The sequence below is a fragment of the Seriola aureovittata genome, chromosome 15 (genome assembly GCF_021018895.1).
Source record: "Seriola aureovittata isolate HTS-2021-v1 ecotype China chromosome 15, ASM2101889v1, whole genome shotgun sequence".
NCBI classification, from domain to species: Eukaryota; Metazoa; Chordata; class Actinopteri; order Carangiformes; family Carangidae; genus Seriola; species Seriola aureovittata.
In genome coordinates, this window is record NC_079378.1 from 16,214,642 (window position 1) to 16,239,854 (window position 25,213).

A 25,213-nucleotide genomic window follows, 5' to 3' on the forward strand; every position below is an offset into this window, starting at 1 on the left:
TGAGTTTTAAGTGGAAAAAATATCCAGTGCCACAAGTAAACAGTTACATATTCCAAATTATTATTAAATGGTTTCCCTACGATAAACACAGTCCCTTTAGAAAAGGGACCCCGGAACCAACATTTCTTTCGAGTTTACAGGGGGCACCTTATGTTGCAGTAACGGAGACAAATGTCAGGAACGTGGAAGGACATTGCAAGAAGCAACCATGTATAGGTTTTTTTTCAGGACTGTTTACAGGGCTCGAAATTCTGCAGTCAGTGTCTATGAGTTGAGTTTGTTGCCAGCTAAATGCGACAAGGCTGCAGTTTTCAGGTGAGTGGAGTGTCTGACCGAACGGGATACATGATCACACACAGTCTGCTAACTCTAACCACTGCTACTACTGTTAAGTGATTTATTTTTGCTGAGGAAACGGGTGACTTTGTACAGGCGAAAACGCTTGAGTGTTACTTGTTTCCATAAAAGCAGAGGAAGAGACAGTTAGCTATTAGCTTGCTTAACCTGCAGTGGTGGGCGGGACATTTTGATTGACGTTTCTTTGAGCGGCGTAGGTGCATCGCTGTCAGTTCGTTTCCATGGTAACCCCCATATAAAGTTACAGCTATTATGAGTCTAGAGAAGATGGACCCATCCATCCCCTCAGTCAGGAGCAATTCACTTCCTAATGACAGACATTCATGTTTTCAATGCTTATCTTATTTGTAGTTGTTCTTTGTCACACATGAGAGTTAATTGACTTGTTGATTGATCTATGATTTATCTAAAAAATAATGGCAGGTTAATTGATAATAAACATAATTGGTAGTTGAATAAAATGGCAGTATTGTATTGGTCTTGTATTTGTCTTTGGTTGGAGAGGAGTTATTCAAAACAATATCCTCTGTTCTCTTTTCACCACTGTTTCTGTGCAGCTTTAGGTTTTGCACATTGTGTTTATAACTGTGCCGTTCAGACCTTTTTATGAAATTGCATTTACAAATTTACATGTTTACGGGTCGTTCCAGTGAAAATGATGTGATCTGACAAAATGACTTCTGATTACTTATGTAGACTAAACTTCAGTCCTATTAGTGGTGTGTCATACCATATTACTCACAATAGTGCAGGAACAATTTTGAATAAGATAAGAATTTGTTGTAACAGGATATTAACAATATTATGCATTGTGTTTATATTAGCATCATGACTGTGTACAGCAGCAATAAGCATGACAGAAAACAAAAGCAATAGTGCTGCCAGTTTCAATGTGGATAAGTTATAAAATAGATGGACTTTTGTTGAGTGTGGAAAGTGTAGAGTGTGGAAAACCATTGTAAACCAATGTGAGAAGATATTAACCGCAAAACACACACAGTTCAATGACATGACATTTTGTTGTTGAAAATAACAAGAAAGAATAGATTGTCTTATTACATTATAAATCATGATGTTATTTAAGACAACATTTCCCACCACTAATAATAATTGCCATATTTTGATATTGAATATTGGAATTATATTATTAATAGTTCTGTTATCCATTCTGGTTCTTACCCTTATGATAATTAACTGTGTTTTGCTCTTAACATAGGGTTGCAAATGGAGGTGGAGTCAAAGCCATCAGCACAAGTTCAGTCAGGCTCTGTGAAAAGAAACCTGATGTCCTCTCTAATCACGATGAAAAAACACATGCAGATGAAAAGGCTGACCCAACGGAAAGTCCAACTTTGGCAACACAGAAAGCTGAAGATGACGGAACAGTCATGAAGATGGCTGAACAAAGGGAAGAACCAGTGGTGTTAAAGACAGATGATGGAAGAACTATGCAGCAGCAGATGGATGTTAAAATTGACCAGAGTGTCAAGTCACAACAAGTAAAGACTGATGCAGCTAAGAGTGGGAAGGAGGGTCTCCTTGACCTTCTTGGAGCCATGAAGGTGGAAGTTACTAATAAGAGGAAGCTCAAAATAATGAAAGTGAAGCAAAATCATGAGTCTGCCCCCAAATCAAATCCAGCCTCTATGGAGAGCACCATCAGTATGTTTCAGAAGGCTACAGGGGAGGCTTCATCGCAGAGGTGAGAGGGGGTGGGTCTGTGCCTGTAAAATGTGTCATTTATTGCCTTAGGAGGATATCCAGAAGCTTTGGTCTCTATTCATCCACTGATTCCAGCTTCTTTGCACTGTGTTCTTAAGTGTGATCCTGGATCCTGAGCTGGTTGCAGCTGCATCTGCTGCTGCCTCCACTCTGCCCAACTGTAGCCAGGCCGAGTCTGATCTGCTGAAGCAGCTGAGGCAGCACGAGGCCATCACTGAGGTTCAGAAGAAAGGGGACATGAACAACCTTGGGTAAGTGTCCTGGAGTCTAGTGTACATGTCTCCAGTATATGAATGTTAATGGAATAACTATTTTAAAAAAGAATGGGACATTTCTTTTCTGGTTTCAGCCTGGATAGTGAAAAATACAAGGCCTCATTCTGATGTAATGAACATTATTCCAATAATATTTTCTCAGAGAAATTATTGCTGACATGAAAGTAGGAAAGAATCCCAACCGACAGAATGCTCGGTGGATTAATCACATCCAGTTTGATGACGACGGGCGAGGATACAAGCGGGACGGAGGAATCACTTCCGAACTGGACAGTGTTCGAAGAGGGTAAATCTATTCATCACATCTTTACTCAGATCGTTTTTAAGATGGACTGTGTTTAATGCTTGTTTTACTTTTATCTTTTTTGAAGGAACTTGTTGAGAGTGAAAAGACTCAACATCTTCTCCCCCACTACTGATGCAGATGGAGTTGAATCAGCAGTTGGTAATAATGAATTTAGATTTTTGTGGTCAAAGGTCACTGTGAACTCACAAAACATATTTTTGGCCATAACTCAAAGATTTATACACTTCTGACAAAAATTCACATTAATATCAGTCATCATATATTCATCATCATCATCATCATATATCATATATAAGTCATGACATTTTATATTTAAAAGGTCAAAGGTCAACTTCTGCAAAAATACTTTTCTGGCCATTATTCAATGCTGTAAGTCAGGAAGAGAGGGGGACCATAGTGACCATATTTCATATTTGGTTAGATACTGAAATGGTGACGCTAATCTTGGGTGCCCACCTTGAAACTTTAGTGATTGTATAGATCTGCTGCGCTGCCGGGTTGAAGATTTGTGTGAAGCAGCAACATCTATATTTGAAGTCTTGTCTACTGTCATGGCTAAAGTTGCGTTCTGTCAGAATCAGCTTTATTGGCCAAGCCTTACACACTACTACAGTAGAAACACAGCAGAACAAGAACAACAAAGCTTAACAAAGTCAAGGCGAGTTGACTTATATATGCCTAAGGATCTGAGTCTCCTTAGGAAGAACAGTCTGCTCTGTCCCTTCATGAAGAAGGCTTCAGTGTTGTGAGTTCAGTCCCATTTTTTCTTTTATTGATTTGACTTGTAGGAGTTCACCAGGACAGGGCACCTCCTGTTCCCACCACAAGCTCATTGGTTTTTGCTAATATTGAGCTTCAGGTGATTGTTGTTGCACCATGTGACAAAGCTCTCTATCAGTCCTCTGTACTCCTCTGTAAAAATAGTCTCTGAGCAAAGACAGCATGCCTCTCACTGGACATTATTCACTGGAACTTACACATATGAATATAGTGATACCTTCAATTTCACCTAAAAATACACTTAGCACCTTTTTGTTAAATTGCTTCAAAGTTTTCACTACATATACTTTGTATTCAGAAGGTGTTCAGACCCCTTCCATTTCTCACATTGTGTTATGTTGCGGCTTTATGGTAAAAGAAAACAAAAAAACACATTTTCTCTCATCAGTCTACTATCAATATTCCGAAATGAGATAAAGTGAAAATAGAATTTTAGAAATGTTTGCAAATGTATTAAAAATTAAAAACTGAAATATCACATTGAAGTATTCAGACTCTTTGCTATGACACTTAATTTAGCTCAGGTGCCTCCCACTTCTCTTGATCATCTTTGAGATGTTTCTACACCTTGATTGGAATCAACCTGGGGTGAATTCATTTGATTGGACATGATTAGGAAAGGTCTCACAGCTGATAATGTATATATCAAAGCAGAAAACAAGCCACTATTGCAATAATAAACTCCTAACGGACTCTCAGGCTGTGAGAAACAAGATTCTCTGGTCTGATGAAACCAAGGTTGAAACTGTTTGGCCTCAATTCTAAGCGTCATGTTTGGAGGAAACCTGACATGACTCTTTTGAGCCATTGAATTTGTAGTCCTTCTCGAAGTTTCTCCACACAGGATCTCTGGCGCTCAGCAACAGTGACCGTTGCATTCTTGGTGAGCTCGCTTACCAAGGCGCCTCTTGAAAAACTCTATTATCACTTTGTTATTATAGGATATTGAGCGTAGATTGATAAGGGAGAAAATGAACTTTTTGATTTCAGCATGAGGCTACAACATGACAAAATGTGCAAAAAGTGAAGGGGTCGAACACTTTCTGAACACACAGAGTCTGAACAGACATGGATGTAAACTGCAACTACAACTGTGAGGCAGTAATTCTGGTTGGTCTGGTTGGATTTTTATCCTAAATTTATGTTGCTCAGCACAAGAATCTGTCTTTTCTTGGAGTTTTTGTTTTCATTTTTCCTCCAGAAGTTAGCCACTCCTGCTCAAATTGATTAAATACGTTGCTGTAACACAAACTGTTTTCATGAGCGCGCAGCTTCATTAATGCTTATTGTCATGCAGTTTCTCTCTGTTTCTCTTAAATTGAACGTCACCTTGCAAAATCTTTTGGTTTAAACTTCATTGGCACATTTGCTAATAATGCTGGTGTCATATTTTCAGAGCGGCCAACTCTATGGGACATGGACTTTGCTAATCAGTTGTCTCTGTTGGTCAACAATATGCCCCGCAATGCGCTTGAGGAAATGATCCAGTGGACCAAAGAGGGGAAAATGTGGCAGTACCCAATCAACAATGAAGCTGGTAAGTAATGAATGCTGTGTTTGTGTTCATTATACAGATAAAGTTTGGCCAAGGGACATTGTGACAGTGTCTTCTTGTTCTTATGTCAGGCCTGGAGGTGGAGGAGGCCAGTGTTCCGTTCCATGAGCATATCTTCCTAGAGAAACACTTGAATGAGGGCTTCCCCAGTCAAGGACCAGTGCGTCACTTCATGGAGCTTGTGGTGGGTGGTCTGTCCAGAAATCCCTACTTGACTGTCCAGCAGAAGAGGGAACACATTTCCTGGTTCAGAGACTACTTCCACCAAAAAGAGGACGTCCTCAAGGAGGCTGATGTTTACCTGAAGTGAACTTACACTTAAATATATTTTCAATATTCGCTTGACTGTGAACACATAAAAGCAAGAGCCATTTTCTCAGTGGGACTTTGCAACCATGACTGTCCTTATTCATACAGTTTAACAGGAGCCAGTAGAAACCTGGCTCGATTTCTGGGCTTTCCAGGAGGCCTGCGAGAGTGGACTGGCATAAAGTCTGTGTCACAGTGTCAAACATTATACTGTATCTACTGTCTCTAAAACATTGATCAGACCATAAAACCACTGTTTAATCACTTCAATATTGTCTTGTCACATGATGAAGAAAACAGTGCAGGAGGAAAGTAAAATGTTGCTTGTATTAATTATACAAACAATATAAAGCAGCAAAGAAACAGTCTTGGCTTTTTGCTGATTTCGGCCACCCACATGTACCACTGATCATTGTTCACACTATTTGCATAGTCCAATGCTAATGCAGGCAGTCACTGTGGTAGTGTGGTACACTGGTGTATTAAGTAATGTACAAAAATACTGGTTAACTTGATTAGTTTGCAGATTAGGTTGCACATAAAACAACACTAGACTGTTAAGTTTGATGGATTGATAAAGACCTCCACATTAAAAGAAAATAGGTTTGATCAAAATATTTTTTGTATTTTTTTTTAGTGTCGGGTCATGCAACAGCTGTGATAATGATTAATGGTGTTTTTCCAGGCAGGATAACTTGTGTGCAACATCTAGGACCTAAGATCAGGGTTGCAGTAGATGTGTAATTAGACCTTGAACCTTGTGCACTTTGCAAGGGAAGTGCTTTTAAAGTTAAAAAACATGTTAACAATGTACCACACAGATTCCTTCTGGTCTAAAAACACCCATGGCAATCTATTGTCTGAGAAAGTGTGGAAACTGAGCTTGACATTTTAAAGTGCCTCATTTCCACATTTTGTTCACTTTTCCTTAAACACAGCCGGGATTGGCATGATAAGAGGTTGGCAACATTTCCTTACTTGTATGCGTGTGGACTGTATAAAATACAAAAAAAATGTGTGTGGAAAGACACCTGGTTATGTTCCGAAATTCCTTATATGCTAATAATCCACTAGATGGCACTGCTGTCAGCTATGGTCCCATACAAGGCTGTGATGCACTAATGTGTTGGAGCTGTTGTATTAACTAGTGTTATAAAACTTGATATGATGGACCAAGCTATAATTTAAGTGGTGTCATAACATTTCGTGAAGTAATAACAGTGTATTGGATATCAAAATCATAGGTAACAGGTCAAAAACACAAACTGATGGCTGGGCTGTTCATGGAATTGAGGTCTTTTATGAAAAGTACAGAACTACCTTATAGAAACATGCCACTTTTCTAAAGGAAGACCACCTGTTAGAGATTTTATTATGAAAACCACAAGGGACAAAGTTTACTTTTCAGAAAAACCTTTCTCTGGTAGTGACATGGGTAAAGTGTTTCAAAGCGCAAGGGGAATTCTACATGTCCTACTGCATCTATGGTGCATTTAGGTGCCGTCAAAATGCGTTGGAATTATAAGAATTAATGACATGCGTTTGAGGTGGCGGAAAGAACACACAGCAACAATTGATAATGACTGGACACTGATTACACGTATATACAGTCTATGGATTAAAGTCATACCATCTATGAAGAGTACAGATATGTCAATAATAGCCGAATTAATTATTTAAGGTCGACTGCAAATTTTAAAGAAATAAATTGCATATATGATGCACATTTGGTTTCAAGCAGGGTCCATTTAGGCATGACTTCCAACCAAAGAATACTTTACTTAAATACTTGAATGCGCCCTCAATTTGTGAAACCCAGAAGACGGAGCCTGTGATTGGGCCGTGAATGCAGCACCAGACTCACTACTACTTGTTAATAGTGATAGAGCGGCAGACTTGAGAGTTGCAACAGTCTGTGCAGGATGGTGTGAACTTCAGAGAAGACCTTGAACGAAACAGTTCTCACTCGTAAATTGTAGACCTCTCCCAACTGGTCTATCTTAGTACTGGAACCTAGTGTGTGAACGCAACTTTTTCTTTGATTTTACCTGGGTGATTATTTTTTGTGAGTGTCTATGTGACAGTTAGCGCCGGTTTGATCCTGACATGGCTGAGGCACCGCCACCACAGACACAGCCGGTCGAAATAGACCCGGACTTTGAGCCCCTCTCTCGCCCGCGATCGTGCACTTGGCCGCTTCCCCGGCCAGAGCTCATCGATCCTGCCGGCTCCAACACATCCTCCCCGGCACCGTCGGTGCAGCAGGAGCAAGGAGGAGGAAACACCGAGTTCATTAGTAACCTCGGCTTGTTGGAGGAGGACTATGAAGAGTATGCAGAGCAGAAACAGCCTGTGGCCTGCAATGATTTTCAGTGTCGGGACGGAAACTGCGTGCATCCACATCACCACCACCACCGCCGCCATCATCATCTTCAGCAGCAGCAGCAGCAGCTCCCGGGGCCGCAGCTGCCGCCTCAGCAACAGGTGCCTCCTCCTGGCGTCGCACCCCTGGGCAGCAGCTCCGGCCAGAGAAAGAGCGGCCACAGCTCGTCCCGCCGTAACGCCTGGGGGAACATGTCGTACGCTGACCTGATTACCAAGGCGATAGACAGCTCACCTGAGAAGAGGCTGACACTGTCTCAGATTTACGACTGGATGGTCAAGAGTGTGCCCTACTTCAAGGATAAAGGAGACAGCAACAGCTCCGCGGGCTGGAAGGTGAGTGTCTGCGTGCAAGTTACAGCTTATTGTCCGTGTGGATGCGAGCGCACGTTAAGCATTAGTTGTTTTTTTTTTAGAATGAACCTGAGATGGTTTATGGTTGTATCTTTTAGCTTCTTTTACTTACAGCACACCAATCAAGTCAAAACTAAAGACCCCAACACAAAATTAAGTACAAGAAAGACCAAATCACGTGATTTTGAAAGAAAACGATAAATTATGAATATGGACTGTAAGTGCCATTGAATGCAGTTAGCAGAACATCTACACAACATTGTTCAAAAGACTCAGTTACTGATCCCTGATCTGCTCCTCTTACTGTGCAGAAAGTGGAAAAGTGCAGAAACTAAAAGACAAACATTTTGATGTCAGATCTTCATTAAGTGTCTTTCTGCACTGATTCACCTTATACACTTAGTGCAGGTTATGGTGAGTGAAGTTCATAAATGCTGGGGATTTTGTCCATCAAGTAGTCTGCATTCACTGTCTGTCCAACAGCAAACACAGCTAAAACCCAGCTCCATCCTGCATTACAGGATATATATGGATTAAAAGGCCTTTTTTATGTCATGTCACAGTAAGAAAATCTGTAGGTGTAAATAAAAACATCAATGATGGCAGAATTCCAGTTGTTTTGCTATTAGTAGCATCTGTGTTTTCCTACTTCACAGTCAGTGATGTCACAGCAATGGTTTTCTATCAACTGCAAACAGCAGATTTGGTGTGATATCACTTGTGATGTGGTCAGTGTGACATTACTGAGACATTTAACTCAAAGAGATGGGGCAACAGCGCCTCTCCAACCTATGCATATGTTGACTTGATTTTGGGAAAGCGGTAATGCAGTAAGGGCTGAATTATTATTATTATAATCATTATGTCTACAGGCAGCACAGATAAGTGCTTGGTTTTGTACGGAGATTGATTTTTAAAAAACTTATTGTACTAAAAGAAAATCTTTCACCTCCGCCAGAGCAGAACTATCTGCACTTTGCTACAATCAGGGTGCTGCAGATACCATTTTTCATACTGCTTTTAAGTTCTAACCTAATTCTTATTTCAGGTTAATATTGAGTGCACATTCAGTGGTGGTGATGGTCATACATTAGGCATGAATAGCAATACTAAAAATTATTGGAAAATAATTCTTATAAGAGAGAGAGAGCAAAATATTTATTCTTGTGTAAAAAGGTTAAAAAAATGAACCATGAACGTGGTTTCAGAAATGCAATGGTTGTTAATTTAGCTGCTGAACTTAATGGCATCTCAGTAACCTTTGAAGTTTTGGAGTGGTTTCCTCTGTCAGTGATAGCACACGCCTCTCTGCTGTGTCAGTGAGGAAACGTACAGCCCTAAAGCAGCAGAGAACCAGCCAGCATGTGTAAACGTAAACATCCCATGCATCTCCCTGAGAATATTTCTGTCTAAACGGCCTGAAAGTTAGCGCCCTGCAGAAATAATGGTAACATGGTGGAAAATAACTGAGGGCATCAGAAGAATGACTGAAGGATGCGGATTTCAGATATACCTTTTCCTGAACAAATCTTAGTGGGAACAGACTTTCCAGTATTGCCACAAAACATACTGACTCATGGTCTGTGCAGCATTTCCACAGTCATGGAAAACCTGGTACAGTCCTGAAATTTGAAAAGCTGGACATGTATTGGAAATATTTAGTACAAGGGACAAGTTGGAAAAGCATTTAATTCCCCCACAAGAATGTTAATCCAGATCTTGATAATGTCTCGCCAGATGAGGTGAAGTTAGCCATGACGGACAGAATTGAGGACAAAAGAAAGAGAGAAAGCCATAGATGTGCCCAAAGCAGGCGTTCATTATAACCTACACACAAAACAAAATCTGAGTCAAATTCATACTTCAGCTTGCAGCCTTTCCTGTAACCCCTGCATCCTTGTGAAACGCATTTTTGAAGTTATGTCAGGAAATGCCTTTGTGAACCTCAATCAAATATAGTTTCCATTGTTTAACACCCCCATGTGAAAGCTTGATCACAGCTTGTATCATGACTTATGGTGCTGCTAAACTTCCCTTTGCTTCCTTTTCTTAGTCTTTCTGAGATTCTTGTTTTATACATTCTTAAATATAGGTGCACAGGTTGGTGGGAAAACAGACAGATTTTTTTCCAGGGAGGCAGCGAGGCAGGGAGTGAGTAAACCTTTTAACCTGACAATAACAGGAGGCGACACAAACAGCTCAATCAGTGTTGGGGAGTGTGTTGGAGGGGAAGGGGCTGGTTGAAGGGGATGCTGGGAACAACGTCATACATCCTCCATTCCTGAGCTGTGCGCTCATATCTCTGTGTTCCTGTCTTCTAGAGTTTCCTCAGCGGATGCTACAGCTTGGAGAAAGGGATTGTAGCTCTTTATCCTATCACTTCCCTTTGTGCCCTCTCTCAGGCTTTTTGCTGAAGGTGTTTGTGTTTGTTCAAGAGAAATTCAGAGAGTTTGCAGAATTACAAACGTTTCAGTTTTAAGACCAGTGTAGTGTAGCACCACGATCTGTAAACTATGGGACCAATCCCTGCAGCTCTTTGAATAACACACATATTTCATATTGCGTAAGAATTTGCAGTGTTTTTTCAGTTTGAAGCCCTGGTCTACACGTCCTCCGAGGAGGTGATGGTTGTGCAACAAAACGCACTGCTAATGATAAGTATGAGATCTGCGTATCTCCAGATTTGCTGAAGTTGCTGGTGACTTAATCTACGTCTAATCGCAATCTACATGACTTAATTTGGATAATTTTCCACCCTATTATCCCCATTTAGCTTGAGAGAGCCTGGGGTCCATGTAATCCTGGCCCCTGTGGCCTGCTGTGAAACTGGGAATTAGAAAACAAAATTTTTAGATAGATCCTATATTGATCTTCTTGTTGTAACATTATAAATAAACATCTATATGTACATTTTCTTTGCCAAATTTGTTGAATACAGCTTTGGAAAAATAACAGATGACTCCTGGTTTACTGCTAAATTAGTATAGAGCATGTACGCGATTATGTTAAAAGGGACTGATATAGGCACTACTCTGTACCCTCTGCTGCAGTCATCCAGGAGCTTTGAAGTGCCACAGTGGAATGGTGTGCTGAGCACATAACATGAACTGACATCACTGTCAATCCAGCTGATGATCTTTTACTGCTTGTAATTATTTTCTCTCTATTTACTGAATGCAATCAAATACAACTACTAACACCTTTCCATCAAGAACAACAGTTCCAGCTTGTTTATCTTTACCATTAAATCAACACATCTCTGCTTCAGCCCCTGCATTTTTCTAAATGCTGGCATGCTCACCGGGCCTTGGAACCACCGGCTTATAGTTATTTTTACACTTTCCTGTTAAAAAAAACATGGCAGTCCCCCCACAATGAACTATGATGCATTTCCTGCCAAGTGGATGGAAAACAGTGCCATGTGTTAACATCCCCGCCCTGCAAAACACGAGGGTCAGGGCTGGGAAAAAAAAAAAGGGAGAGACCATATACGGACCATGTTTGTGCATCTAATTCTACATGAAGTCATTTTCTTCCATTTCAGCATTCCCACCACATGGTAAAAGAAATCACCAGCCTGCTTTATGATTTATACTTATGATTTGTCTCATATCCTGCCCTTTGTATTGACTTTAGAATCCACATGCATGAGCATGAACACTGATTGTAATGACAGACAGAGATAAGCCAGAGACCTCTTGGTGGGTGGAGGGCATTGAGTTTGAACATCAGTGATTATACTGCTCCACCTAGAAAACTGAAGGTGGGTGGAGGACAGGACGGGGGCGATACTAGAGCTGCTAGAGCTTCCTGTCTCCCTCATGTCAATCGAGATTCTTTTTTGTTTTCCCTCCAAAAATTGGGTAGCAGCTTAACGATCACAATGCCCTTTGCCACAAGCGAGGGCCTCAACCAACTGAGAGGACTGGTTCCCTTGGGATATTGATGGGTATTTGAGTGGAAGTGTGCAGTATGCAAGGTACTTTACCATCTTACATATACTGCCACTGTTTTTCTCAGTGAACTGTGACCTTAAGTAATGGAACAGGAAGTAGCACCCCCGAGTTTAACTGGCAGTGAGGTTCTGTATTCATTTCAAAACATGTAAATTGCGAGAGAGTATTTTACCTACTGTACCTTCTTGAATGTTATGAAGTTTGAGTAAAAGCCAATGGTTTGTAGTGCTACACAAATCTAAAGCAGTCTGGGTATTTATAGAACAGTCCTTTAATGAATGAATAGATAGTTGTGGTTACAGCCTGCAGTAATGTGTGCAATGGCTGCCCATCATCTAGTATGGCTGTCATAGGGCCCTCTGCACAACTGTTGCTGTCTGGTACCTAATGTTTTCATATGACCACTGTGGAAATTAGTGGCAAACAACGCTGACAGTATTTATTCAGGATGAGCGGAGCTGCGCAGTGGAAAAGCTTACTCTACGTCCATTTGAACAACATCCCCCGGATCGAGTGACAGCTGATGAAAGTGCCCAGTAGCGGAACTGCAGAGCTGGCAAAATGCAAACTGTCCTGCAGCCCAGGTTGACTGCAAGTTACATGAAAATCTAAGGTGATGCTCATGTACCGTAAGTAATGTTTGTAGATGATAGTGTGAATGAATTGAAATTTGCGGCAGTTGTACCTACTCTGACTTTGATCCAATTTCCTCAAGTGTCTCAAGTAATTTGCTCAATACAAAGTTTCTATAGTGTATAAATGTAGGCTATACAAGTTTTGAGTAGAATAAGGTAAATATGACCTCTCATTTACTGTGACTCCCCTGTCAGAAACTAGAACTACCTCAACATGAAGCCAGCTATGTTTTTGTGTCCGTTGGTCCTCTACTATGGTCCAGACTGAAACATCTCAACAACTATTTGTTGAACTGCCAGGCGCTCATAGTCCCCAGATGATGAATCCAATTGACTTTGATAACTTTTCTTCTAGCGCCAACATGAGGTTTACATTTGTGATTTTTACTGAAGTGTTCTGATAACTATCGTTTGACATGAAATGGTGCCAAATGGTGGTATTACAAAGAAAAAAAATTCCCCGGGGCTCAAAAAACATATTCTCAGTAGACCATCATTATAAAACAGACATGTCTGTAAAGTTGATGACAGGACATCGGCAACTGCAAACATGGTCAACAATTATTCTTTGTATTGTACATTTTTAATCCATGAGGGTTGCATATTTTCAAAACTTTCCCAGACTTCAAAACTTTCCCACTTCAAAAGCTATTTTAAAGTGTTTGATTTCATCCCAATGTAAAGTCTGTGGGCTGAACAGGAAGTTGGGCCAGCAGCAGAAACACTAATGCACATGTGCAGTAGGCTGAACAACATGGAAGCAAACTTGGCTTATTTGGCTTTAATTAAATGAATGGGCACTATCATTGAGTCTGGTATCCAGTTTGTATAAGACAACCATGCTAAATACTTGACATTCACACCAGTCTCAGATGTACTTTATACATAGGGCTTATTAGCTATTGTTAGCATGCTGATGTGACAACCCCAGGTCTTGAACATGGTTAACATTATGCCTGCTAAACAGTATGTCAGCATTGCCATTGTCAGCATGTTAGCATTCTGTTGTCTATAAAAAATGTAGTTTCACTTTACATTTTTTTTAAATAGAGTAAAGGTTAAATTTTGAAATGAATCATCCTCATAGACATTTTCATGAACTCAGTTTGGGGACACTTGCCTAAAAAAAAAAAAAACAACAGCTACTGAAAGAGGCAAGAAAAAAAACCTGAATAACTGCCAGCTATTTGTCTTTGGATCACAAGGTTAAAAAGGGAGGTCCGCCCTGAACTTAAGAGGCCCACTGAATGCTTCAAGTAACCCCATGAAGAAAGGGAGGCTTGGGGCAGGGGCTTTCAAAGTGGAGCGATCGTGGCTTGAGGGAAGGTGGAGAGCTGTCAGCTGACTGGCTGGCAGTGGGCTGAGGCCTGTGTACAGTCTGCTGTCTACACATGTGTGAGTCTGTGGAATCTGTGGCATGTGGGTTTCTGCATTGACCTCCAGCCTGTGCAGGATAATAACCCCCCCTCTATGTTATGCTCACAAAAAGAACCTGGCCTCACAGCCTTTATTCAAAATATAAAGGACATGGGTTGAGGGGAGCAAAGAAATATGGTGCAAAGAAAGAGAAACAGGGTCAAAAGTGACTAAGATTAGTGGCCAAATCTTGTAAAAATGAGTTAGCCTTTTTACCCTGTAAAGTGTGCAAAGAATGTGTGTCAGTCTAAAGATCAGCCTGAGAAAGATTGGAGATTAAGTTTCTAATCACCTTAGTATTACAGAATATTTGCTTATCATTTAAGTAGGATTGTGTGTGGATTTTTTTTCATAATCAACAGCACACCACGTGAGGATGTTTAACTGTGTCTATCACTCTCATTTGCCCCCTCCTTGTTTATCTAAAGCTGAACTCCCAACACAAAGCTCTCCATTCCCTTTCATGGTCCCACTTTGAAGCCATTGCAGAAGTAGGTCACTCAGTTTGATGCTCAGTGTTAATGAAGTAGCCTGCATTGTGCCTGGAGCCATGAAGAGGCGACATGCTCTCCACACTGAGCTGCAGGGTTCTTCTTCTTCTGCAGCCGCGCTTGCCTTTTTTACCACACTGTAACAGAAAACTTAGGTCCCACGCTCAATTTCATTTTCAACTCAGCTTGCGCTTCTTGGGTCAGAAGAGAAAGGGGGGGGGGTTCACAGGAAGACTGTGTCAGGAAGTGGCTCATACTTTTACTGTAATCTCTGCAAGTGTTGTGCTCTGTTATTCTCTTATTTACACCAGATATCTGACTTCTCTGTAGGGTTAGTAGTATGATAGCAGTTATTAAAGATAGAATTTATTTTTGTACCCTGTGTCCAGACAAATCCATCATTAAAGAAGCAGAGGGTTGACCATAAGCAGTGTTAACTCTTGTCTCACAAGATTACCATATTATTTTCCTTTTCCACAAATTATCTTGTCAAATTAGAACAGCTGGTGACACAGCAACTGTGATCACCGCCTATACCGTACAAATTCAATATCTAAGTTTTTGTTTTACAGGAGTTTTGTCTGATGTAGTGCATACCAGTGGAACAAACTGATCATACAGTATATATCACTATTGGAAAAATAATCATTAGTATTATGATACCGATTACAGACACATTGTGCAACACTAATAGGGAGTCACTCTTGGCACTGACAGTGAGGGCTACACAATCAGCTAGTTAACAGAAGTATTATTTCCTACATGGCAGAGGACCCAGCCAACACGTACACACAGTCAACAAACTGGTCAAGAAGTTTGCCACTGCCGAACTCTTTGTGGTTACAGGCGAGATTAGCATACTTCCTTAATTCAGTGTTAATGTTTTGATTTATGTACAATTGTTCCATGTTTTTCCTCATTCTTTACAACTTCTGTTTAAAAACCTTTGGCCAGAAGCCAGTTGAACCCATTGCTGAGGTCAATGAAGCTTTGATTAGAAGTAATAAAATGGTCCTAACACTAAATCACTGCGTAAAAGTACCTTAAAATACATTTAAGCTTAAAGTGAAAACATGTAAATAAAAAAAAAGAAGAAGAAATGAAACGTTTGTATTCTTACAAATGAGCAGTTGACCTCATGAGTAATAGATTGCATCTTTATACACTTATGAATTTTGCAGCCACAGCTAATGTTAGCTTTAAGACAGACATTGTTGCGTAACTGATATTGCTACATTAGTTTGCTGACTTCTTTGTTGGTGATACTGTTACATGTTTTAGTATCTCACAGATGAACATTTTAAATAAACTTGTGTGTTTACAAGAAAAACTGTAACAGCAAAACCTCCGAGTGTATTGAAATGATTAAGTCATTGTCTTATTGCTTTTTAACTTGTAAGAGAAAAAATCATCCTCTCTAAAAAGCGACATAGTCTCACTTTAATATTTTTGTTATAACTGTAGCTGCATGTAGTAAATGCAAATTCAAAGTAAGTCTTTTTTCCCTCCAGTCTTTCAACACTGACTAAATATCAGACCTCATCAATGAAATAAAACTGAGTTACTGATTTTAGAAGCAGCTGGTCTCCAGCAGTCAGCCTCCTGGGAGATCCTCTGTTCTGTCTGTGGTTTTGTCTGGTGCTGAATGTAAAATGTTTGGACGAATTGCAAGTAAGGCCACTTTCACTGTGGCTGCACCTGTCACTGCAACTGGGCCTTGTTTGTTTACTTATCCTGCGACCGTTACTGCAAGCCTCATGCTTCACTACACAAGAAACAGCAGCTGTGTCGATTCGATTGTTTTGACGTCCAGTAGGAGGAGTTTTTTAATGCTGAAGCAGTCTGTCTTGATGAAACTGATCACAGCTGAATGAGATCATTGGGTACATCGGAAGAGTTGTAAGAGATTTGAGGATTCTCCGTAATTTAAAACAGGTCTTCTAAGTACAACCAATTATCTGAGCTAGCAACAGGTTGACTAACAGCAGCTCAGTCTGCAGAGGAACAACTGGTTTCTCCTGCACTGCATCTACAGCATGCTGCCTAACATATAGCACTTCTGAGGGCAAACTGAAAATAGATTTTGTCACAAGCAAAAAGACCTTTCACATGTCAGGAGACCTTGCGCCAGATGACTTAGGATCAGTGTGATCTCACATAATCTTCAGTGTAGAGCCACTTTGGGATGGTGTGATGCATCATTTTGGACAAAAAAATGCACTGTGAAATGTTGTTCCTTCCTTTTTTATGGGAAAGGGAGCAATAAATTTCCTTATCACATAAGATTTATTAAGGGTATGAATCTAAAGAGATCTTGCTGAAAAGCTAGAAATGATGCCAAATTCTTGTTGAAAATAAATTTTAAGCACAAAAATATCAGTTGACATCTCCACCCGCACACACAAAGACTATTTGCATTTTGTCCTTAAGTTGAGAGCAGTGAAGGACAAATGTAAACAACATTTTGATTGACATATATTGTATGTAATGCATCTTAACTCTTGTACAAGCTTGTGTTGCATCACTGCTCTTGCTACTCAATATAGCTTCTCTCCAGCCCTCCATAATCTGTGCATGGGAACTGCCTTGGTTGCTAAAAGAGATCAGTGAAGATCAAATAGATTTCTTCATTCAGATGTGCTGTCATGCAGCTACAGGTGCACATATTTTACTACTTCAAAGATGGTTAAAAGTGAGGGTCATAACAATACGTTTTAAAAGCAGTTTAGTGACAATGAAACATATAGGGCACCTTGGGTTGGGCTTTCAGAGAAATAGTGTCTGAGTGGGGCACCTCATAAATTAGTGACGGGGATGTCTTTTGTTCTCTTTGGTCTGAGGTGAGGTCTGTCTCAGACAAGGATTATCCCAGGCCGAGTAGAGAATACCCCTTCCCAGGGCCCAGTCATGCAGTCCATGATCTATTGTGGGCTCTGATCAGAGGCTGTAGACATTTGCATATCACCAGTGATCTCAGCCATGTGTGAGCGAGACATTTCATTTGGTTAGTAGAATATAAGTTGGCTTACAGACAGACTCTATGCAGCACACTGCTCAGATCTCGGGTCCTCCACTAATGACTCATATCCTGTCGTCGCTTACAGATTGAGATCATATAAAAAGATAAAAAAAAGGGAGAGAAAAGGTCATTAGATAGATGAACACAAGTCAGAGTAAGCACTGCATTTTGTGGCCATGCACTGTGTTTTAACTCCAACTCAAGCACCTCAAGTTTCTCCAGCCTGCATGTGCAGGATGTCCTCTGACACAGGAAGCCTTATTTAAACGTCAGTGGAAGAGAAGGGAGGAGTCCGGTTAGAGGGGTGGGGGGTTGTTCTGTTGTGGTGAGTCAGAGAGGAGACTGTCCGACCCAGCACGTCACATCTGATGCTTCTCCTCCTCTCTCTGTTCTTGCTCCATCCAACCTGTTTGCATGTCTCTGTCAGCGCCGGCTGAGGAGCTCGTGTTCAGCACACAGTGAACTCATTGACCCGAGCTCTGCCGGCAAAAACATCTCACTCTGCCACCCTCCCCATTCTCACTTCGAACTCTGTAACCTCCTTTTGCCCACTGCTCCCACTCTTAGCATCAGGCTTCAGAAGGCTACTGTTGATGTATAGCTTGAGGTTGAACTTGCTGTGGTCCAGTGCCTTTGTATGGGAACAGTCATCCAAATGTTACTCAAAATACTTTTAAGTTTGTTCTGTTTCTGTTATACCTAAAAAACTTTTAAATTAAACCTTTTAAGGTACTTTACAGAACTATCCTCAGTAGTTCTTTAACCACTGGAGTTTTTTTCTATTGTCAAGTAATAATTATTAATATTCTTGAAATAAACAATTCAGTAATAAATCAAAATCTGATAAGATATAATTCTGTCATGTTAATATGATTGATTATGAGTCATTTTCTGATGATTAATAAGAATTGAATGCATCTGCTGAAAGCCTATTCCCAACCCAAGACCAGTATTTCACAGACACACTCAGACAATCTGTCTGTTGTTTTGAATGAGTGTCTTTATCTCCATGCTTTGTACATCCCTGTTGAATCCTGTGGTTGGGGACATCTGGCTTTACTAACTGCAGGGAGCTGCTTTTGGGTTCACATGGGTATTGAGGGGAAATTCCCTGCTAGTTGGTCTTGTGTTTCTCTTTGGTCTTTTATTGTAGCCTCCATCCAGCACAGCCGTGAGTTGCATATGAGGGAGATTTTGTCCAGAGAGACCAAGCAGTACAGTACGTCTGTGTCCTGTGTGACCGCCACACTGTTCCTCAACCATCAATGTTTTTCTTCTTGAGAGAATTACCGGTTGAGGTGCTTCTGCGTCCTTTTTCAGGGTTCATAACATAGCATTAGAGAAAACGGACTGAATGAGGCTTTAGGTGTATACATGTTAGCGTAAGGACAAATGTGACCACATACAAAAAACAAGGAGTCAGTTGGGTAAAACCAAAGAAATGCAGTCTGAATTAGCAATTTCAGTAGTGTTATTGTCAAACTAGGACCCTGGGGTCAAAACACAGACAACAGCGGTGATGTTTCTGATCGAATATTTTCTTTAATGTGTCTTCTTAAATCTAATAATACCCCCTTTTTCTTGTTTTGTCTGTGTTGTCTTTTCAGTTTTGCTGGGGCAGTGCTGCTGCCAGTGGAAGGGTGGGATAGGGCTGTGCCGATAAAACTGTGGAAATCACAGGAAACATATGAATGTTTCATACTGTGAGGGGGCAATAGGATGACCAACCTAACAAAAGCAACACTTTTATTAAAGGATGACAAAAGATAAACGGCACACATAACCTTAAAAGCTAAAGTACTTTACTACCTGAAAATGCACTTTAATGTGATAGGAGAAGAGGCTGAGACAAGATACATGTCATGATACAAGATACAAGTCATGTAAAAACTGTATAGCTTTATTTCTTCAGCCCTCCATTTCCTCTCAGGTATTTCAGAGACTTTCCACTTTTCATTAGGTAGGTTAGCTGATGTTGCTGCTAGTACTTTTCATTTTGTTTGGCAACTTTTATTTTGTTAGAGGTTCTTGTCTTTGGACAAAATAAAATCTGGTCAGATTTTTTGTTGTGCATTTAGTCTCTTCTTTTGTTGGTCGTCATATTCAATAATTGATACTCTGCTGTTCTAAAATCTGTCTTTCAAGGGTACTGAATATTTAGTGTAAAATAAATGACACCACATATCCCATCTATCTCTCGCTCCCTCCTGCCAGAGTGAACTGTTCATTGCCTGGAGAGCATGAGGAGGGAGTGGAAAAAGCTTGGTAGACATAATATTGTTGGCAGAGGATGTGGATGTATGCGTACTTGCTGTTCATCTATTGACTTTGAAATAACACTCAACTACCCGTCACTGTTCCACTCTGTATGAAAAATGTTGAATAAAATACCTTCTCACTTCTCACTGAGTTCCCATTTAAAAGCAACCAGGGATGACTGACGGTTGCTTTTTTTTGCACCAGACTGTCAGCATTTATTTGCATAACATGACTATCAAACCTTTAAATGACATTTAATAGATGTACTGGAATAGTTGGTCATTCATGCGGAAAATACTGACCAAGTTGTTGCCCAATACCACCGAAAATAATTGTTGGAAAATAAATCTAGATGCTTTGTATGCCTCTAGCTGCATTGTAGCCGACTCAGAATGATGACGTCCACAGACAACTTAGAAATGATTCACTCTTTTCCAATCCAGAACTCCATCAGACACAACCTGTCCCTGCACAGTCGGTTTGTGCGCATACAGAATGAGGGAACAGGAAAAAGCTCCTGGTGGATGCTGAACCCAGAAGGAGGAAAGAACGGAAAGTCACCTCGACGGCGAGCTGCCTCCATGGACAACAACAGTAAGCTCGCCAAGAGCAGAGGAAGGGCGACCAAGAAAAAGGTACAGTTCCTTTCATTAACCCTATAATTAATGTCCATCATTACAATTCTGTTGATTCTCATTTTAGTGTAAGTTAATAACACACTGGTATGTTTATGACAGCTTATGTGAGATATTTATGTTTTTCTTTTCCCAGATGGCGCTACAAGAAGGGGTTGAGGGAGGCTCCGCCAGTCCTGGTTCCCAGTACTCTAACTGGCTGGGAAGCCCGAACTCCCACAATAACGAAGACTTTGAAACCTGGAGCTCCTTTAGGACGCGCACCAGCTCTGATGCTAGCACTCTGAGTGGTCACCATTCACCTTTCCCTTCTGAACAGGATGACCTGGGGGAGTCTGACGGCCACATGATGTATCCTGGAGCAACAGGGACCAAGATAACCCCCGTCCTGCCCAGCCTGTCTGAGGTGGCTGGATCCTTGGGCCAACGTGGTTCAGAGAACGTCATGGAGAGTCTGCTGGATAACCTGAACCTGCTGTCTCCTAAAAACTCCCCACTGGGTTCTGACTCCTCGCATTCATCAAATGCTGCCATGCTTCAGAGTAGCCCCTACAGCTCAACTGGCTTGGCATCCCACTCACAACAGGACTACCGAAAGTGCATGTATGGTCAGGTGAGGATGAACTCCCTCTCCCCTGCTCCCATGCAGACACTGCCAGAGACCAAGCCAGGCTTTGGGGCATATGAGAACCAGTATATCTGCACTGCTGGCCTACTCAAAGAGTTACTGACCGCAGATGCAGATGCCAGCAGGGACATGATGCCCTCTAGGGATACAATGGTGTCTCAGGTTGGGAGGGGAGGTTGCCTAATGCCCACTTACAGCAGCCAGAGCCATGTGGGGGGTCATAGTGGAGTAAAAATGATGAATCGTCCTCAGAGTCACCCAATTCCTCATGTAAATCCCCAAACTATACATAGCCAGGGTCCTTCAACCTCACGAGACTTGAATAGCTGTAACATGATCCCACTGACTAGCCTGAGTAGTCTTTCAGGGGCCCCTCCTCGAATGACCAGCCTGAGGACATGCATGCAGCTGCCCCAGGGACACCCAGCACACACTAATGATGTCTTGGCAAGCTACGGCAGAAGCAATGGCTACAGGGAACTGAACTCAGTTCACCCACATGGTCATCATCAGGAGCGGCTGCCCAGTGACCTGGACAACATGTCCATTGAGCGGTTTGAATGTGACATGGAGTCGGTCCTCCATGACACCCTCATGGATGGTGGGGCGCTGGACTTTAACTTTGACCCCGCAGCTGGGAATCATGGGTTTCCGCAGAGGGTGAAGACCACCACACACAACTGGGTGTCAGGCTAGGATGCATGGTGGATCACAAACAGGTGAGAATTAGTCTGGCAGTAATAATTATTTAAACTTTCAAATAATAAAATGTTCTCTGAATAACATTTCTCATTCTCCCTTACAGGTTTTCATCATCATGCCACTGCTCACTGTCATTCAGAGACAGGAGAACGTAAATCCAAAGAAACCACCACCATCACTCTCACAAAAGTTTTTTTTCAAAAAATGAACGTTTTGAGCTGGAGCTCCATGTATGACAGCGTATTTTCAGAAGTTCATCATTCAGATCTATATATTGAAATAAGACATAACAGCTAAACTGAATGAAAGACAAGCCTGCATTTACAAACTAGTCTTGTTTACAATTGCCTGTCAAAAACTGGAAATATATATATATTTGTCTATTTTTGTTGATTGGTGGCATATCAAAATATACAGTACAGTATATTGTATAAGACAGAACACAGTATCAGTGCCTCTCAAGAACGGTTTCAAAAAATGTACGGTGTGTGACCATCTGGTGAAAGCAGCCAGTACTGGATTAATATGGGGCCAACACAGCAGTATATAAATATTCAGGGAGCATGGATATATCTTTCTAGAGTTTGACTAAACTTGTTAAGCAGTGTTTTTTTGGTCCATTGCTTAAAATTGAATATGGTTTGAAAATGGACAACTTTTATTATACAATGTGTAGTGGATAGTGGATTCAAAAGTAGATCTGATGTTCTGTATGGTCTGATCAGTGACAGGAATTTTAGATTTTAAGGGTTAAATTTGAGGAGCATCTTTTAGCATCCAGCCCCCAATAGCAAGTGATTACACAAGTGCTAACCCATTAGGCTTAAATGATAGATAAACCAGTGCATCATCTGCATAGTGAAACATATTAACATTATTAAGATAGTGAATGAAATAACCCAGAAGAAATGTACAATGACAAAAAGGATATGTGCATAGCAGATTATGAAACAAACACCCATAAATTCTGAAAATATTCTGATTGGTCTACACACATCTTAAGTTTTTACAGACACATGTCATAGTACTGTGTTGTCAAACGGCGCTCAAGTCAAATATCAGCCATATCTGCTTACCATTAGATATAACATCTAATGGCAAGACTATGAGACAAGCTGCATTTCTGACATCAAACATATATTGTATAATATTTATTTTATTCTAATTGTAGCTGTTGGATTTTTGCTTTGTACTTAGTAAGCTTGTAAAATATGTGTGCTGATGCTGTGTATAATTTATATACTGTATTTGAGTTCAAACTAATATCGAAGAAGGAAAGTACAGATTCATTAGAAATGTTGCCTTCTGAAAACAGTTTGCTGAAAGTCCATATCAATCTCAATTAATGTAGAAAAGTCCACTTTGTGAAAGCTCACCATCTTATTTTGCCTTAGACTCATTGAGTATGTATGTTACTGACATGAACCTCTGTGGATTTAGGAAATTATATTCTACCCTTGAATTTATGAAAAATATTTTAAACTGCTTTGATTAAACTGAAAAGTCATGGTGATCAAGTTGGAATCAAAGCTGTTTTTTAATCACTTTCTGAAAAAGGGACATTTTGGAAAATTTTCACCTGGCTAATGTTGAGCAATACAGGGGGAGTAGGAGTAGGAGTAGGTGGAGATGATGATTCTAAACTGACCAGTCTTCAAAGTTTAGCTACAGTTTTTATGTACCAAAGAGTTTCCTACTCTGCCAAACACAGTTCAAAGAAAATGTTCCAATTCACTGTGCCTATGTGGTCTCTCAGACTTGCAATTTTGTACATATTATTTTCTTTCGTAGTACATTTTTGTATATGAAGGTTTTAAATGACTCGTAAGGATTGTACTGAAATATTATACTCTTATGTATGATTGTGTTAGAAATGGTTGTTTACATATCTCAGTCCAACCTATATCAATAAACATACAGTGGGGTCCAAAAGGAAAGTGGTCTCCGACTTTTGGATCCCACTGTATGAACACTCATACCTCAAAATATCTTACCTCTGAAGTGTTGAAGGGGTTTTTCCTGACATTTTCCTCAGTGAGTAATGTATTGAATCTTCATTTTTGACATACAGAGTTTTGTACATATTTTTGTGTATTCTTTTTTTGTATTTGATTAATGCTGAAACCAGTTATACTGTATTTGGATCTCGTCTTTGAATTTCTAGTGTTTTTTTGTGCTTGAGGATTATAGCCATTAGTTTATAGTAAATGTTATGAGACAGCGCAACTAAAAGTTTTAAATTAAACATGAATTTGTGTGAAATCGTACATTTTGGAAGACTTTGTGTGAAAATGTATATTTAATGAATAACTTGGTATCACTAAATGGCATATAAATAACATGTCAATTTGTGTGTTATCACTACGCTTCTTTTTTGCTTTTCGCACATTGTTTCATGCCAATTAATTTCTCTACTAAACCTAACTAAAATAACGTTAAATGAAATGTGAAAAGCTTAAAATGCGTAGACATGACACGTGAAATGTCCTGAAAATTGGCGTGCTATTTGTGCGCCATCCCATGATATCATGTAATCTGTTCAGTCAAAACTCAATGAAAGGAATTCAACAGAATTTATTTTTATGTTGTGGCATAAAAGTACTATGTCTATAATTATTGAAGCCTATTAAAAATAAATATGTGATGAGAGCATTTTAATAATGGGTCAACATAGCTACCTTGCACAAATGAGATTAAACTTTCAAAAGCACTTGTGCATGTAAAATTTCATTATGTCGGAGAGTAAAAGGCATTTGTGCATGTAATATTTGACATTACGCAAATGGCAACACTTGCTTACAGTATGTACAAAAATTATTGTCAGGAAAAGCAGAATGTTTTATTTTGTCTTTGATATTCACATCCAGGTATTTTTGAAAGAATGCAGTTTTTTTCTACATAACCCATTCCAGTGCATAAATCACCATGTGAACTTGAAATTAAAGGAAGAAAAACAGAATTGCATTTGTGTGTCTTTACCTTAGTAGCATTATAAGGTAAAATATTGCCAGCTATCATCAACTCCTACCTCAGTCCAAGTGTATTGGATCTTTACTGCTTGTTTAGTGGGTTTTGGAAAGACCAAGACTGTTAAAAACTTGACTTTGCATGACTTGAAGTCATAACTGTATGCAGCTCCAGTGCCACAGAGCATCTTAAACAGTGAGGCTGGTGGTGAGGAATGAGGCTTGTGCATGATAAACACCCCTCATTAAGCACATACAGTACGAAGCCCACATGCTCTCATCGAGATCCTCAGAGGTCATGCCGGGTCACACAGGTCAGTAGCATTTCCAGGTCATATGAATGTCATGCATGAAACATCACAGTATGTACTTCTGTTGTTCAGTTGTCTTTGAGCAACCTTTAGAAAATGTATCCTCTAATCTCTGAGACAGTCACTGTGTGAGTCACCAGTGCAGATTGCTCAC

The 25,213-nt window shown here is 40.3% G+C and overlaps 2 protein-coding genes across 2 annotated transcripts; both read left to right on the forward strand.

Moving 5' to 3' along the window:
* The first annotated feature begins 155 nt into the window (after window positions 1–155).
* mrps31 (mitochondrial ribosomal protein S31) lies at window positions 156–5,671 on the forward strand. The gene is made up of 7 exons (XM_056397179.1): window positions 156–315; window positions 1,574–2,059; window positions 2,178–2,330; window positions 2,497–2,640; window positions 2,726–2,799; window positions 4,838–4,978; window positions 5,068–5,671. Exons 1-7 carry the CDS (start codon window positions 209–211, stop codon window positions 5,304–5,306), a joined length of 1,344 nt encoding a protein of 447 aa, XP_056253154.1. The 5' UTR covers window positions 156–208; the 3' UTR covers window positions 5,307–5,671.
* A 388-nt stretch (window positions 5,672–6,059) lies between these two features.
* On the forward strand, window positions 6,060–24,741 carry LOC130182335 (forkhead box protein O1-A-like). Its single transcript, XM_056397178.1, has 4 exons — window positions 6,060–8,023; window positions 20,261–20,452; window positions 20,589–21,799; window positions 21,886–24,741. The coding sequence occupies exons 1-3, from the start codon at window positions 7,412–7,414 to the stop codon at window positions 21,774–21,776; spliced, it is 1,992 nt and encodes a 663-aa protein (XP_056253153.1). The 5' UTR covers window positions 6,060–7,411; the 3' UTR covers window positions 21,777–21,799; window positions 21,886–24,741.
* The last annotated feature ends 472 nt before the right edge of the window (window positions 24,742–25,213 follow it).

Excerpts from the sequence above, each read along its gene's own strand:
- mrps31 (XM_056397179.1), top strand. The coding sequence starts at position 209 with ATGTATAGGTTTTTTTTCAGGACTGTTTACAGGGCTCGAAATTCTGCA. Across the intron at positions 316-1,573 it reads GACAAGGCTGCAGTTTTCAG|GGTTGCAAATGGAGGTGGAG; the intron begins GTGAGTGGAGTG and ends CTCTTAACATAG. Across the intron at positions 2,331-2,496 it reads GGGGACATGAACAACCTTGG|AGAAATTATTGCTGACATGA; the intron begins GTAAGTGTCCTG and ends ATATTTTCTCAG.
- LOC130182335 (XM_056397178.1), top strand. The coding sequence starts at position 7,412 with ATGGCTGAGGCACCGCCACCACAGACACAGCCGGTCGAAATAGACCCG. Across the intron at positions 8,024-20,260 it reads ACAGCTCCGCGGGCTGGAAG|AACTCCATCAGACACAACCT; the intron begins GTGAGTGTCTGC and ends TTTCCAATCCAG. Across the intron at positions 20,453-20,588 it reads GAAGGGCGACCAAGAAAAAG|ATGGCGCTACAAGAAGGGGT; the intron begins GTACAGTTCCTT and ends TTCTTTTCCCAG.